Consider the following 16,758-nt stretch of genomic DNA (forward strand, 5'->3'; position numbering starts at 1 on the left):
TGGTCAGCCTTGTCTCCTTTGACAGTTTCCAAACAGGGGTTCGGTCCGGGGTGCTCCGTAGAATCACCTGCTCCCGGATAGACTTTACACACAGACACACGCCCTCCGGGCCCAGGCAGTTCGTACCCCAGGCCAAGGAAGAGAGAATACATATGGGATGGGACCCAGTACTTATTAAAACTTTCTAGGTGTTTTCCAAGTTGCAGCCAAAGTGGAAGGGCCTGCCTCTGAAATCTCTGACACAGACAACTATCCTGATTCTTTATCCCATTTAAGCCTCACAAGCTGTTAGTGGTAGGAACCCCACCATGATAAATGTGGGATGTGGGGCTCGGCCAGGATTTATCCCATAGCCATCTGAGAATCCACTAGACTAGGGGTGTCGAACTCAATCAGAGAAGGGGCCAAAATCTAAAATCCAGCCTAAATCGCGGGCCGAATGGTTTACTGAACAGTCATAAACTGACAATGTCATAAACTGACAGCGGAGTGCAGTGATGACAGCGCGGTGCGGGCCACATTGCAAGGCCTGGCGGGCTGGATTTGGCCCGCGGGCCTTGTGTTTGACACATGTGCACTAGACTCTGGGCTACAGGAATGCACAAGGGGCACAGGCTCTGCAGAACCCACCTGATGCTGCTTTATACAGGGAACATTTAAATGTTCAAAAGCTCCCCCGACTTAAAACTGGGTTGAGAGAAAGTGGCAGTATTATCCTGTGATTCTGGAACTTAAAAATCTATGATAGAAACCATCTACCTTTCGCTTCTTTTACTGTTCGAAGGAGGGAGGTGGCAGATCTTCAGACTTCAACAAGCCCCATCTTCTTGCCCTCCATCTGGATCTAGCCTTGCGGGAATTAGGTGATAGAGCAGGCTAATTCTTGCAGCAACTAGTACTCTAAGCACTATTTTATGCCAGACACTGTTCCTAAGTGTCTTCACCTTCATTTAAAAAACAAATTTTTTTTTTATTGATTGCTTTTTAGAGAGAAAGGAAAGGAGAGGAACATCGATTTGTTGTTCCACGTATTGATGCATTCATTGGTTGGTGCTTGTATGTTCTCTAGACCAGGATGGAACCACAACATTGGCATATTGGGTCCAAGCTCTAACCAATACTCTCCCTGCTTCCTCTCGGAGATGGACTTTTTTCCTTGCCAAACAATTTATTTAGCATGCTTCCCATTTCTAAGGTGAGAATGAACTTGCCTTCATTATTCATGAAATGCATTTTCAGGTATTAATGTTCTGGGGTGACGATAACGGATAATTTGGATGATGGGGGTCCAATATCTATCTCCTTAACATTCCTATGGAAACTAAAAGCCCATTTCCCCGAAACTTATCCTGAATACGAACCGCCATAAAACACATGAGAAGAACAGGTAGAGGTATGCACTCACTGCTGCGGACACAGGAGAGTCACTACCTGCACATTGTGAAGCCTTCGCACAGGAGTGAATTTCCCAGAAGGCATTACAGCACAGGAGGCAGCACAGCATGAGTGTGGAGTGCAGGATGTGGCCAGGAGACCGCAAATAATAGTATGTGGCCATACTAGTGCCTCGTGTGTGCGGATGGGAGTAGGGGGCAGGGATTGTTAACTGGAAATGATCCAGAGTAGCCCAGGACAAAAGCTATATTAACAGTGCTCCCAGCCTTTTCTTTTCCCCATTGCCCCATGAAGGAGATTTTGGTTTCAGCCACTCCATTTCCTTGCCTTTCCCATTCTCTAATGAGAACATTGATTGCAAATCGGTTTGTTTGTACTTCCGTGGCACAGAATCTAGCAGAAGGGGGGAAAGCCCAGGGGTCGGTTACCAGTGCCTTTTTTAAAAGAGGCAATGGCAGGAGATGTTAAAAGTATGGACCAGGTGGGGAGGGAGGAAGGAAATGTAAGAGAAAATACACTTTTAAGAATTTCCATGCTCTTTACATCCTCTTTCTAGTGCTTGAGGGAAAAAATGGAAGAACTAGCTTTTTTGAAATAACTTTTTGGTAGCTAGCCTTCTTTGATCACTAAATCCCCTAGGCTGGCTCGCGCTGATGGCATCTTTCCAGGTGTTAGAATATGCGGCGTGGGATTCTGAAGGCCCGGGCTTCTCCCAACACGTTCACTGGGCAAGAGGGATGTGTTTTGTTTGTTTGTTTGCAGAATTTTATGATTTTATTAACAGAATGTATACACAATCTGTCTATTCATTTTCTTCGCTGCGCAGCCTGGCATTGGGATTGGTGACTCTGATGGCCAGCTGGGCTGCTCTTTCCACAATGGCTTTGCGGTTCTTGGAGGAGACGTTGTGAGCAATCTCAGCACAGTGAGACTTAGTGCACCTCAGCAGCACTTCAAACTCCTTGACATTATGGACCAGAAACTTCCGAAAGCCACTGGGCAGCATGTGCTTTGTTTTTCTGTTGCTCCCATAACCAATGTTGGGCATCAAGATCTGGCCCTTGAATCTTCTCCGCACCCTATTGTCAATGCCCCTGGGTTTCCACCAGTTCCACTTAATTTTTACATATCGGTCTGACTGGTGCGGGATGAACCTCTTGGTCCTCTTTTTGACAATCTTGGGTTTCAGGAGGGGTCTGAGGGCAGCCATGGTGCCAAGCAAGAAATGGCTGCCACCTCCGTAGGCAGCGACGAGGTAGAGAGGGGGAAGTGCTGCGCGAGGGCTGATGGGAACTCAAGGGGGATGTATTTTTGACAGCACTGGTTCTTTGCTTATCCAGGATCTTAATTCTGTGACAAGGCTCATGCTGCAGTACAGAGAGGTGTAGAGTACAGGAAGACAAGCTGGGTGCGGGAGGAGATTCCAGAGACATTTCTGAGGTAGAAGAACAAGAACTGATTATTGATTAGATTAGAAGAATTAAAGTCAAGACTGAGGTTAGGATATCTGGGTGCACAGATTCAGGGACTAGAGAACTGGTTGCTGTTGGGTTAGGGTTGCGGGGATGAGGGGAAGGAGGAGAAAGTGGACCAGAGCAGAAGAGTTCAGTGAAAAGGACATCAGGTGGAGGCGTGGTGTGAAAGCCTGTAGTGGCCAATGGCAGGTTGAAAGGGAAAAGGTCAAGGCCCAAGCAAGATGTGGGCCTCACTGAGCATAGGGACGAAAGATGGACTTGTGTGGGGTGGGACTAACATAGGCCATGTGAAAGCTGTTATTTTGAGAGGACTATTTTGAAGTCGTAAAATAAGCAAATTGACAAATCTTGCTGGAAAGTGAAATAAATGTATGTTAGTGTTAGAATCTCTGTCCTACTATGGTTTCATTCATTAGGCAATAATAAAAAATAAAAAAATAAAAAACCTGACTCACAGTAGCACAAGTAATAATGGAATGTATTGGTACAAATAAATAGCAAGGCCAGCAATAGGGCCAACCAGCTTCAGGCCAGGCTAGATCCAGCAGTTCATACACCAGGGACCCAGCTCAGGGTGTGTGCCATAAGGCTGCCCCCCACCGCCACCCCCCACCCTGCCTGTGGTTTCTGGAAGACTGCTAACAGCACCTGGAGCTACATGCTTCTTCATTCAGAGGGAGAACAAACACCTCTCCACCAATCACAAGATTGAAGTCCTGGGCCTAGTGATTAGACCAACCTCTGTCATGAGCTCAGGGGGAATCAATCACACGTAAGGGGATGGAGTTATGCTCAATAAAAAGCCCTCCCCAGAGCTGGAAAGGATGTCAGTCATCCTACCCCAAATCCCATGACAGGCGTACAATGGGGAGGGCGGAAGATGCTGCCGAAACTACCGGTCAACAATGTCCAATATGACAGTCATAACTTCTCAAAGAGGAGCTTTAAGTATTAAGTGCATTTGGGAGACATTCCATCCTGGCACGGGGAGTCTAAATGATATCAATTCATGACATTCTGCTTGTCTCCTACAACCCTTTCAGCTGCTGTTCTGGAAAAGTAAGTCAGAGACCTACTCGTATGACTCCCACCTGGAAAAATAAGTTCTAATAAGAGCTACAGAACCGGTATTTGTATACTAGTATGTAGGAATTTAAGAAAATAAGACTTAGAAGTATGTGCATCATAGGTTCATTTACAGTATTGGGGGAAAAAATGCAAACAACATAGATGTCCAACCACAGGAGACTGTGTTTAAAAAAAAAAAACAAAAAAAAATATCAAAGAACAACATGTTTATGGAAAACAAGAGTATCACACAATATGCATTTACAATTTCATTGCTGTGGGAGAAATTGAGAGCACCTCTCTGTATAGCTCCTTACAGAGAGTCTATCCCTGGAAGGACATACGCAGAAGCTGTGACAGTGCTGACTTCTGGGCGGCAGGATGAGAGTAGCTTTGCATTTTCTGGGACTTACCTGGCCCACGTCTTGCCAAGGTAACAGGCAGGGACCTTTGTTTCCTTTGCCCTCGAAGCATGTGGAATGCTTAGGCTGCTATTCCAGCTTTCTCCCACTCTTCACCTCCAATTTGCAGATGAAGAAGCTGGCCTATCTATCTATTCAGGCTGAGACCACCAGATGTTACCCTTCTAGCCTGCAGGGCTATGCAGCAACTAAAGAGTGTGAGGATCTCAACTGTCCCGGTAATAGGATAAAACTCACCTCTCGGAGCTCTGAGATCTGCTTGCTTACTTTCCCTCAGTTTTGCTGAGTTAACATTTATACTGAATCGCCTGAAATCAAATAGGAGAGATCTTATCTTCACTTTATTGATTGCAATGCCCTTCTTAGCTGACCCTCAAGTAATTTAACCCATGCCCCAATGTTCTAATTAAAACTGTGTCAAATCAGTGAAATTGGATTTTCCTTTGCATTCTGTGCAAGCGTTCCTTACCTACGCGGCTCTGCGCATATTAGCTTCTTACTCGTGTAGCAGTTAGGGTTCTGAGGCATAAAGCAGCATGTTAAATGGCATTTCTACTCACTCAATATGTATTTATGAGCAGCTACCAGGGGAAGGGTGAAGAATGTGTTAGCCTGGCCGTATGCTCCCCAAGGTTGCAGGGGGGAATAGAGAGATGACACATGCCGCAGTCAGCTCTGTCTGACATTACCATATGCACAGTCCAGTGATGCCCACACGCCCCTGCCGCCCAGGAGCTAAAAGTACAAGGAAAACAAGTACAAAAGGTGTCCTAATACAAGGCACGAACTAAGCACTTAAAAAAAGCATAAATGGCCCCTAGCTGGTTTGGCTCGGTGGATAGAGCATTGGCCTGTGAATTGACAGGTCCCAGGTTCAATTCCAGTCAAGGACACATGCTTGGGTTATGGGCTCGATCCCCAGTGAGGGGCTTGCAGGAGGCAGCACATAAATGATTCTCTCTCATCATTGATGTTTCTATTTCTCTCTTCCTCTCCTTCCTCTCTGAAATCAACAAATATATATATATATATATATATATATATATATATATATGTATTAGCATAAATGAAAAGACTCACACACACATTTTTATCTCACCAGCAGGTGGTGTACTTTTTTACTAGAGACACTCTCAGGGATACTGTGAAGGGGGTGGCATCAGATCAATCAGACCACCTTTTTGAAGGCTGTGATTTTATATTTAAAAATGAGTCAAACTGCTCTCAGATTTTTGGTATTTTATAGATTACTTTGAAGAGGCCAGACATAAACTTTAGGGTTTTTCTTAAAATAAACTTCAAGGTAGAATTATTTTAAGTTTAAAGTCTTCCAGATAAGGCTGCCAGTCTTGCTCAGACAGCATATCCCCAGCATTTAAGCCCCTCAGTGTTCGGACAGTCATCCTAGAATTTAGCTACTCTAAATTCTTCCCAATATTGTTTCCGTCTGTTTTCCTTTCTCCTGGTCCTTGTAAGAAAGAGAAAAGAGCAAGTTTTCTCCACACCTTAGGCTTGCCTACTATTATGGACTGAATTATGTTCCCCAAAATCTGTATGTTGAAGCCTTAACCTCCCGGTACTTCAGAATGGGACTGTATTTGGAGATAGGGTCTTTCAAAAGGAGATTAAGGTAAAGTGAGGTCCTTAGGGTGTACCCTAGTCCAATGTGACTGTTATCCTAATAAGAGGAGGAAATTTGGACACAAAGAGACACTAAGGATGTGACAGGAGGTGGCCATCTGCAAACCGAGAAGAGAGGCCTCAGAAGAACCCTGTCAGCACCTTGATCTTGGACTTTCAGCCTCCAGAAACGTGAGAAATGTATTACTGTTGAAGCCACCCAGTCTGTGAAAGTTTGCTATGGCAGCCCTAGAAAACTAATATGTCTACCATCTGAAAACCTCTAGAAAATTCCATGCTTTCATCATTTTTTTTTTTATTGAGTACCAACAATGCTTAAGAGACGTAATAGTGTATAAAATGGCCTACCTGACATGGGTCAGTGGTTGAGTGTAGACCCATGAACCAAGAGGTCACCTGTTTGATTACAGTCAGGGCACATGCCCTGGTTGCGTGCTAGATCCCAAGTAGGGGGGCATGTGGGGACCTGCAGGAGGCAGCCAATCAATGTTTCTATCCCTCTCACTTCTCCTCGCTCTAAAGCCAACAATAAAAAACAAAGTGTATGAATTGTTACTGACATTAATAAACTAAAATCTTTGGGGGAGACAGAATCTGTACATATAATCATCTTTCGTGTAAGAATAATACACGAAAAGTGCCTCAAATGTGGTACAGAACCCCAAGGGATTCAGAGAGGAAGGTATTGGTTAGTATCAAGGACTCATGCAAGACTTCCCAGAAGTTTGTCTCAAATTTCTCCCAAGACCTAGTAACTGCCTCTTTTTATTGCTAAAGATCAGTCCCATTTTTCATCTAATTTCTTTACATCATTGTGAAGAAACTATTCTGCTTTCTGCATTAATAATATCTATCTTGAATGGAAATAAATATGTAAATAAAAATAAATAGTGAATAACTTGGCCAAGGACATAATGCCAGGAAATGTTAATCAAAAAAGGAATGAGACTGAATCACTTCTGTATTCCTTTTATAAAGAGAGAAACTTACTGTTAGGTTAAAAGACGAGATGATGGAGCAAGTCCTAATTCTAAATACCCCATTCATTCAACAAAATTTAGGTGCTTCTATTACATCAAAGGACAATTGCAAAAAGTACTTAAAAATAAATATTTAATAATAATGTAATCATAATTATAACCTTTATATCTTTAGACTTCCTTTGTCAAAATTCTTTCCATCATTTTCAGATTGTCTGAAAAAACTGTACTTCTCTTTACAAGTGTACAATATGTAATGTACAATATTTTAACATTAATTTAAAACAGTTATCTTAACATATTCTTATGTAATGTAAACAAAACCTCAGATTTTCATTTTCTTCTGATTCTGCGAAAGAATGCTGTACACATACTTTTCAGATAAAAGAGGCTTAAAATAATATGATTGGAAGGGAGTTAAAGAGAGAGACAGAGCTGGTAAACCAGCTAAGGAAGGAACAACTCACCAGGTCTCCAGAGACACTGCTGCGGGGTCTATAAACCAGCAAATACCACCTGCCTATTATCTCGCTTAGAACGGTGCACACCTTTGAAAGTGACAGAATTTAAGTCCAGCATGGCACTTTCAGAAAATGGCATCAAAGGTTGGACTATAAATCTTTCTTATTCTCAAGTCACTGGACATTTAAGAGCAAAGATATTGATGGGCTCTTTCTCTCCTTTTCTTCTTCCTTGCAACAGATGTATGATTCATGGCTTGTCCTTTAGTGGTCTCCATTTTCATCTTATTACTTTTTCTCTGCTTCTGCTTTCTGACAGCTCTGAAAAACAAGGTGCTAAATTATTTTGTAGAATGAGCACAGTGAATAATTAGATTGAAGTTTAATTAACTAGCTAGCCAAATAAGAAAACAGAAGGGAAATAATTTGCTGTATTATAAGCATAAATCCTCAGAATCTTAAACCATAATAATAAGGAGATAGTCAAAGGCCTGACCAAGCAAACTATTTGAGAAAAGAAATTTCCTTTAAAGATGGCTACTACAGATTTAGAACAATCTATTCCGGACAAACACACAACAGAGGTAAATAGTAAGCCAATGAGTTGGGAGGTTTTTTTGGCTGGGGTTTCCTTTTCATTTTTATATATATTTTTACATCTGTGTACTGCTCAACTCAGCACTTAAATCTCCAAATCCCTGAATTACATTTTTCAGAAAAAGGACAGATAAACTCTGGCAGTTAGCAGAGGTGGAAAAATGAAATAGCACAATAAAAAAAAAAACTGACAACACTTACGGAGGCTCATCTTTAAGTCTTACGGCTAATTCCCCTTGCCTCAGGAGATATCTGAAAGTCCTGGCAAGTGCCATACAGGATGTCCACATTTGTGGTCTCTATCTTCTCAAAGACCCGCTTCAATATGAACAAATTGGAACTCACCCTCTAAAAACACTAACCCACACCAGAAAAAAAAATAGGTCCTTTGTTTCTGGTACTCTCTGAAGTAACTAACAGGCAATCTGTAGCTGAGAAAGATTGCCGGTGTTCATTCTCTTTTTCCAAACTAGCAGAATCATGTCATTTATCATATCACCAACCACGGAGGAGCCGGGGCTGCCAGCCCTGGCAGACTGGAACCTTCCCACGGCTACGCAGCAACATCAACTGTTGGATTCGTCCTCCTCAACTACCACAAACCCCAGAGAGAAGCTTATTCTTGATCTTCCCAGGACCAAACCTGTGTAAGAAGCTTCACAAACTGTATATAATTCCCCAGTGAACCAAATGCAGGCCCCACTTTTTGTTCATTCAACATATATGCAAAGGCCATAACCTTTAACTTCAAGGAGCTGAGAGACTGAGACAAAGCAGACATCACCCTTCCCTTTCCTTCCCAACTTTTTAGGAAGAAACTGAGGCTATGAAATCATCCAGTGAGGGAGTGGCAGAATGAGCTTGATTCTAGAACCTGTGCTATTAATTACCTTAATACGGTATACTCTACTATAAATTATTTAGGTATGTAAAAGGCTAAGCATATTGTAATCATTAAATAAATATTAGCTATTATCAGTAGCTCCACATGACTATTATTCTCAGAATTTTGCTTGACAACTAAGTTTTTCCATATTTATAGATTGTGCACTATGGACTGGGGTATCCTACCAGATTATAAAGCAAATAAAACAATCATTCTTTTTTTTTTTTTTTTTTTTTTTTACCGTTTTGTGCATGTAGTATAAATCTCCTTTCCCTCCAGCTATTTTTTTAAAAGTAGGATGATGTTCTGATAAGTGACGATTTTGCAAATTTAATGAAATATAACCTCTTAATGACAAAGCCAATGAAGCTATGCGTGCTTGTATGTAAAATTTAAACAAATTTTCTTTGGCTGATCCTCTTATAAGAAGAGCCAAACATGAACCAGATTTTACTAGCGAACACAGTACACAAGAACAGAAAGAAAATATTCACTCGTAATATGAATAAATAAAACTTTCCAGAGATAAATTTTTTCAACAGTGATGAAGTGATTAGCATAAATCAATTAATTATCTTATTTTTCCTTAAAATTAAATTGACCTAGTATTTGTCCTCTAAATTATAGGTATTTATATAACTGATAAAGTGAACTTTAACCACAAGAGGGAGCCAGCATCATTCTAATTCACAACCAAAGGAAAATTAATACTAAGGGAAAGCCAATTAATTTGAGCAGCTATAAAATATGTAAGATAAAAAGATATTTTATGCAATTTATGCTAAAAAGGCTATTAAAATTATTTTTTCTATTGTAAAAAAAGGTTTGCATTTTCAATTTCATTATAGAATTTTTTTAAAGCTTAAGATATCTGTTAACAGGAGTTCGTTCAGTTGGCAGTTTTCTCTGAGAGAAGTACCACATCCTAAGGCAGTGGTCGGCAAATTCATTAGTCAACAGAGCCAAAGATCAACAGTACAACGATTGAAATTTATTTTGAGAGTCAAAATTTTTAAACTTAAACTTCTTCTAATGCCACTTCTTCAAAACAGGCTCACCCAGGCCGTGGTATTTTGTGGAAGAGCCACATTCAAGGAGCCAAAGAGCCGAATGTGGCTCAAGAGCCACAGTTTGCCAGCCAAGGTCCTAACAGATTTGCTCTTTGAATTAAACTTGATAAAATGTAGTACTAAAAGATACAAGATGGTTTCCTTCAATGAAAACAATGTATTACTTACTACCAAATAGACTAGCCAGGGCTATTTTAGAACCAATGAAGAGCCTGCAATATATTACCAAAATGCAAATTCAGTTTCCATGGATCCCAAGATCACAGAATCAAAGACTGAGCATGTTACTACTTCCTGTTTGCAACCAGAATTACTCTGTAAATAGTGCAACAATCCCAGACCAATAGTTCATAAGGTTGTATTCTATCTTGAAAGGTTCCTAAGGAAAAATATTTTGTAAAATTCTACAATACATCTCTTTAACTAATTTAAAAAATACCACAGCCCTGGCCAGTGTGACTCAGTTGGTTGGAGCATTGTCCTGTGTACTAAGGAATCGATTTGGAGTCAGGCACAAACCCAGATTGCAGTTTAATCACAGAAAACAATAGATATTTTTTCCTCTCCATCCCCCTCTCTCCTCCTTTCTCTAGAATCAATAAAAAGCATATCCATGTAGTGGAAATCATTATTAAAGTAAATTTGGTAAAAATAAAAAAGGCAGTTTAAATAGTAGGCAGAAATCAAATGGCTGGAAAATAATGAAACAAAATAATTTTCAATGACAAATAAAACTCAAATCTATATATGTAAAAGGCTAATAGGCTAAGTGTCCTTCCAATCATCCAATCGGTAGCTATGATAAGCACTGACCACCAGGGGGCAGACGGTCAACACAGGAGCTGCCATGACACACACTGGCCATTTATAAAGAAACAGCACCACAGACCTGGCCCCAAGTGGGACACAGGCCCCACCACCACCCCAGAGTGATGCCCTACCAAATAACAGCTGATGCTGTCAAGACCCCATGGTGCAAATTCTACCCATAGCCCAGCCCAGATACGGTCTCTGTGGGAATTGGGTAATGAGGTCACATAGCAACACCTGGCTTCCTCTTCCTAGAGACTAGCCTCCTGCAGTTTCTTCAGCCCAGGAACACGACTTGCTTTATAGCCAGGTGGAAAAATTTTACACTTTAACCAAATGTCTGTGAAGCATTTTCTCATGCCTCATCTCATTTGATCCTCACAGAAGTCCTGGAGTAGGTAGATAGGAGACCTGGTAGAATCTTACTTTCTTTTTGTTAGCCAGAAAACGGAGATTTAGAAAGTTTAGAAACTTGACCCAACTAAAAAGAAGAAATGATGGACCTTGAAAATGACGTCAGGTTTTCTCACTGCACAGAATATAGTCAAACACTGTTGCAGTTAAATATTTTACCCTTTGTTCTCCCTGCGTGATCTACAATAATCTGCTTTGTGTTGATATTTACTGCTTGTTGCTGACAATTACCTGAAAGAGAAGTTGAGGTGCTTCATTGGGCTGGAAAAGGTTGAACTAAATCAGAAAGCAAGTCTAATTAAGCAAGTTTATTCTATATATTTCAAAGGATAAATTGACTCATGCATGCACGATACATATAATGCTCTCGCTGGTGACGATCGCACCCATGGGTTTCAATCTGTCATTGTCGATCATAAATTTGGTTGACACTTCTATTATAGAGAAAGGGCAAATAGCCATATTAAAATAATTCTTCTAATTAATTTCCTTTCAATGTGCATGAATCCGTGTACTGGGTCACTAGTGTTATCACAGGTACCAAAGAACTAGATACTTCTATTACTAATAGGTAACTTCTTTCTTTTTTTAATCCTTGCTCAAGGACATGTTTTTATTGATTTCATTTTATTATTATTTTTTACAATATATTTTTATTGATTTCAGAGAGGAAGGGAGATGGAGAGTTAGAAACATCAATGATGAGAGAGAAAATCATTGATTGGCTGCCTCCTGCATGCCCCAAATTGGGGATCAAGCCCGTAAACCAGGCACTGAACCATAAACTCCTGATTCATAGGTCAACGCTCAACCATTGAGCAACGACAGCTGGGCTATTTTTATTGATTTGAGAGAAACAGAGGAAGGAATAGAGAGAGGAAAACATTGGTGTGAGACAGAAACATTGATCAGTTGCCTCCTGCAGGTGCCCTGACTGGGGATGGAACCTGCAACCCAGGTATGTGCCCTCACTGGAAATTGACTCTGCAGTCTTTTGGTATATGGGATGATGGTCTAACCAACTGAGCTACAGATATTTTTTTAATCACAAGTCATCTGATAGCTCAAACTTTGATCCTGATCTCAATTTTTGTGTAATGTTAAACTTGGCTTTCTGATCTTCATATCAATAAAACAAGAGGTCTCAATGCCTATCATCCCTTTTAATATTTAAAAAAATATATAATCATTCAAATTAGTCCACTTGAAATAGCAATTGTTTTTCTAAGTATGCCAGTGTCATTGGTATGACTTTGCTCTGCGTAATAACCAACACCAAATATTGGTGAGAGAAGGGAAACTATAACAGAGAAAAGGTAAAAATTAAACTTTAAATATTTAAATATGAAATATGTCTAAATATTTTTCTTGATGTCTTATATACTTTAAAGAAATAACTTCATCTTCCAGTATGTCCACTGTGGAATGATACATTTCACTGCACCTGAGATTCCTGCTCCAGCTTTACCCACTACCATGTATCTACAGCAGCTAGTCTGTCCTGACTTAAACAGCAGATCCTTCAAGAAAGCCTGAACTCTCGCCCCATAAATTATAATTTCACACTAACCACAGGAGATATAAAGTTAGTCACTTTCTACCTTATTTTCTGGTTATTTTCATGTCTTACTATAAAATTCTAAGCTCTTGGACTCATCTTCATATCCTCCTTCCCCCATCCATGCAAACAATACAACAATTACTTTAGCACTTTTGAATCTTCCAATTATTACACACTTTTGTGGATGACTCTGTGTAAGTCACATAAGGAAACTTGTCTTCTAGTAAACAAAAGAATTCAACTAACTTGCTCACGGTCATGGCTGCAGAGATGCTAGGACAAGAACTACGTTTGTGATCTAATTCACCGCAAATGAAGCAGCCGTCTCGAGGGCCCTCGCAAGAATGATCGGGAAGAGCACAGTGATTGCAAACGCTACAGTGGATCCAGGCTGTAAAATAAAAATTGAGTTTTAGAAGAGGTTCGTTTAATGTAATTTTTCATTTGATTAACCTTTATGATAGGGAACCATGAATAGTGTTTACTTCAATTACTGTCACAGGTTTGCATAGCTGGTTATAATTTCACTAAAGAGCCCAAAGCTAAAAGGCTGGAATGCTTTATAAATCAGCTAACTTCTGTCTGAGACATGGCAACAAATTTAGTCCTTCTCTAGTGAGTCATGTGACCTTAGAGCCACTGACACACGGAGGCTGGCTGCGTGACACAAAGCCCTATTAAAACAAGCCAGATCCAATGGCACACGGAAAGAGGTTAGTAGTCATGGCTCTCTATGAAGTAGAGAACGTACACTTTGGTAAATTATAAAAATCAAAAAGTAAGTAAATTAATTCAGGTCTCTACAGTGATTTTTTCTTTTATAAATGCAGTTACATACAAATTCTATCTACATGAACAAAAAATCAACTGTTTTCACAGGATCTCAAACACTAAGTCAAAATACTTACAAGGCTTTACACACTTTTTGCAGAGAAAGCAATGGTTCCATTTCCTGCCATCCTACAAAAACAAATTTTAAATTATATTTAATTTGTCATTAAAAATCAAGTCCCACAATTAAAAATTAAAATGTCTTATTAAAATCTGCGTAAATTATTAATTCCTATTTCTCACTTTCCTAAGCTTCAAAATTACATACTTTGATTTTAACATATGCATATCTCCACTCTACTCAGTGTCTCATTGATGGGCCCCAATTTCCTTAATTCTACAACTGGAGGGATTTCTCTAAATGATCTTTAAAGTCCACTCCAGATCAAGCAACCCCATCTGCATAAGGAAGGACCCAATGAAAATTTCAAGAGAATTAATGATTCATAATTTTTATATGTCAATCTGGCATAATCCTTAATAAAATTCATATCTGAGAACTATATAATTTAGAAAGGTAGAGATGATAGGTTACTATTTGGGTGATTTTAAAACTGTGAAATAAAGCATACCTAGAAAAGTGCATAAAACACGTATGTCCACTTTAATGAGGCTAGAGAAGTAACCACTTATGAACCCAACAGGTCAGGAAACAGAACACAATCAGCCTCCTGGACACTTCCCTACATGCCCCTGGCCAACCCAGCTTCCTCCTTCCCCAGAGTAGTGACACCTAGTCTGGCTTTTGTGATGGTCACTTCCTTGCTTTTGTTTGTTTACCACTATGTGCGCATCTCTATAAGAAAGTTTTATTTTCCACATTTTGCACTTTTACGCTTTGGGCATCATTTTTTTAGGATGAAAAATACAGATAACGTCTGAAAGAACTGAAAATATACATCATCAGATATGTTAACAAAATTAAAAACTAGTATAACCAGTAATAAAATTATAAAGTTATGAAAAATATGCTTTCTTTTAGTTATAAATATATGTCCTCTTTCTTTTGAAGAATAATATGTCCTTATCAGACAAACTAAACTTCACATGTTCTTTCTGAGTAGATTTATCTATAATAATAAAAGCATAATACATTAATTAAACCAGACGACCTTCCGGACGAAGCCAGGGTTGCAAAAGAAGCCCAGGTCCTTGGTGCCTGCCAGCGGCCGGAGGGTAGCCCAGGTCCTGGGTGTCAGAGGGAAGCCCAGGTCCTAGGTGCCTGCCTGCAGCTGGAGGGAAACCCGGGTCCCAAGTGTCAGAGGGAAGCTGGTGCTGGCAGGCGGGGGAAGGAAGGCCTACTCTTGCATGAATTTCATGCGTCGGGCCTCTACTTTAAAACAACAGAGCAACTCAAGGGTGATTCCTAAAAATAAAGAGGAGGTCTGTCCCATGGCGTCCTTCCTCCAGGACATGTTATTAATTACAGCTTCAGTGATGGTATCAAATACTTCAATGCCTTATTTGAAACATCATAATTCTGTATGCTTAACAAAATTTAGTGCCTTATTTTAAACAGTAATAATTTTAGCAGCCATACAGTAACATATAAAAATAACTCCAAGTAATTATTACGATGACTAAGTTAACTGTGTTACATGCTGTGGAGTTGGCTCCACTCCTGGCGACCCCATGAATGAGGGATGTCTACAATATCCTATCCTCAATAGCCCTGCTCATCTCCTAAGAACTCATGCCTATGGCTTACTTAACTTCAAGGAAACCTTTGGAGCAGAGGTTGCCAACTGGAAAGGTTTGGCGACCACTGCTTTATGGAGTCAGTCTCATATCTTCCTCTTTTCCTGATGCCTTATTTTCCCAGCATTATTGTTTTTCCACAGGACCCCGCCTTCTCAGGATGTGCCTGAGGTAGGGCAGCTTCAGTTCTGTCATTTGTGCCTCCAGCAATGATTCAGGCTTACTTTGCTCCAGGACTCTCTTATTTGTCTAAGTAATTTTTTTTAAACCTGTTGTACTTTATGATTAGAAATAAAATGCTGCATTCAAGTATAATTAATAAATAACATATTAACACAAATTACATTAACAAAATAACATTAAATGTCATGAAAACTAGTAAAATAAAGCTAATATAGTGAATAAAAATGTATTCTAAAAAAACTTATACCTTGGATGTGCATGAATTACAGTGCTCACAGTGTTGATTCTCTAGAGAAACATATCGTTGACACAGAGGACAAAACCTACAGAGGAAAGAAAGATTTGGAGAAGTTAGCTGCATATACTTATTGAGATTCACAGAGTAGATAAAAGTTTGCATTACAAAAAAGTTTGCATTCATTACAAAAACTGGGTGTAATCCAAATTTAATTGAATACAAAATTATGGGTCATAGTTAAAAGTAACAGAACCACATGAGTCAATATTAAAAGCATTTTAATGTTAGATATACAAAACTGATACTCAGTGACATGAATTTCAAGGTCCCTCTATGATCTTACCTATACCCTTCTTCCACAGGAAGGATTATTTTGTTGGGTGGAATATTGGTGAAAATACGCACAGGAGACTGTTTCCGACCTGTCTTTCCATGTTTATAAAGTGCATGATTATCATAATCTACCTGGAAAGTTTAAAAAAATGGAAAAAGAAAATTTACTCAAATAAGTCAATATTCCTTAAGATTCTTTAACCAATAAATGAATAAGCTGATGCCACGATACAGGTTGAAATATTAATAAGAAATTCTTAAAAACAAGAGTTTACTTATAATGAGCAGCTTCAGGAAGGTCTCTATGGCAGTGAAATTTCATTATAACAACAGTAAAATTTGTTATGACAAATTCACATTGCCTAACATTGAGAACAACTCTGATCCTTTATCCAATACAATAGACTTTACAAGAAAGGCTATTATATAATTAAGAATTTAGATTTTGTAAGACGTACAAATTGGTAGTCTCAAAATAGTCATGGGGACATGAAGTACAGCATAGGGAATCTATAATAATAAGAGCATAATATGTTAGACTGAATGTCCTTCTGGACAACCTTTTAGATGAAGTTGGGGCTGCAAGGGAAGCCCAGGTCCTGGGTGCCAGAGGGAAGCCAGTGCCAGTAGCTGGCGGAAAGAAGGCCTACTCTTACACAAATTTCGTGCATCGGGCCTCTAGTATAATCAATAAT

At 39.6% G+C, this 16,758-nt stretch overlaps 2 protein-coding genes across 4 annotated transcripts in view; both read right to left on the minus strand.

Moving 5' to 3' along the window:
* Positions 1–2,185: 2,185 nt before the first annotated feature.
* Positions 2,186–2,620, minus strand: LOC311631412 (large ribosomal subunit protein eL32-like). The gene has a single exon (XM_084901526.1). It carries the CDS (start codon positions 2,603–2,605, stop codon positions 2,198–2,200), a length of 408 nt encoding a protein of 135 aa, XP_084757652.1. The 5' UTR covers positions 2,606–2,620; the 3' UTR covers positions 2,186–2,197.
* Positions 2,621–5,414: 2,794 nt separating this feature from the next.
* The window catches only part of ZCCHC4 (zinc finger CCHC-type containing 4), a 45,292-nt gene continuing 33,948 nt past the window's right edge, over positions 5,415–16,758 (minus strand). For all 3 annotated transcript variants that reach the window (XM_084895422.1, XM_084895421.1, XM_084895420.1), the window contains 5 exons: positions 16,074–16,195; positions 15,740–15,815; positions 13,689–13,740; positions 13,027–13,171; positions 5,415–7,763 (listed from right to left, as the gene is read on the minus strand). In XM_084895422.1, the coding sequence (XP_084751548.1) occupies positions 7,628–7,763; positions 13,027–13,171; positions 13,689–13,740; positions 15,740–15,815; positions 16,074–16,195 (531 nt within the window). In that variant the 3' untranslated portion in view covers positions 5,415–7,627. The remainder of the gene's footprint in view (positions 7,764–13,026; positions 13,172–13,688; positions 13,741–15,739; positions 15,816–16,073; positions 16,196–16,758) is intronic.

This window comes from Pipistrellus hanaki (assembly GCF_964339955.1).
Source record: "Pipistrellus hanaki genome assembly, chromosome: 1".
Lineage (NCBI taxonomy): Eukaryota > Metazoa > Chordata > Mammalia > Chiroptera > Vespertilionidae > Pipistrellus > Pipistrellus hanaki.

Excerpts from the sequence above, each read along its gene's own strand:
- LOC311631412 (XM_084901526.1), bottom strand. The coding sequence starts at position 2,605 with ATGGCTGCCCTCAGACCCCTCCTGAAACCCAAGATTGTCAAAAAGAGG.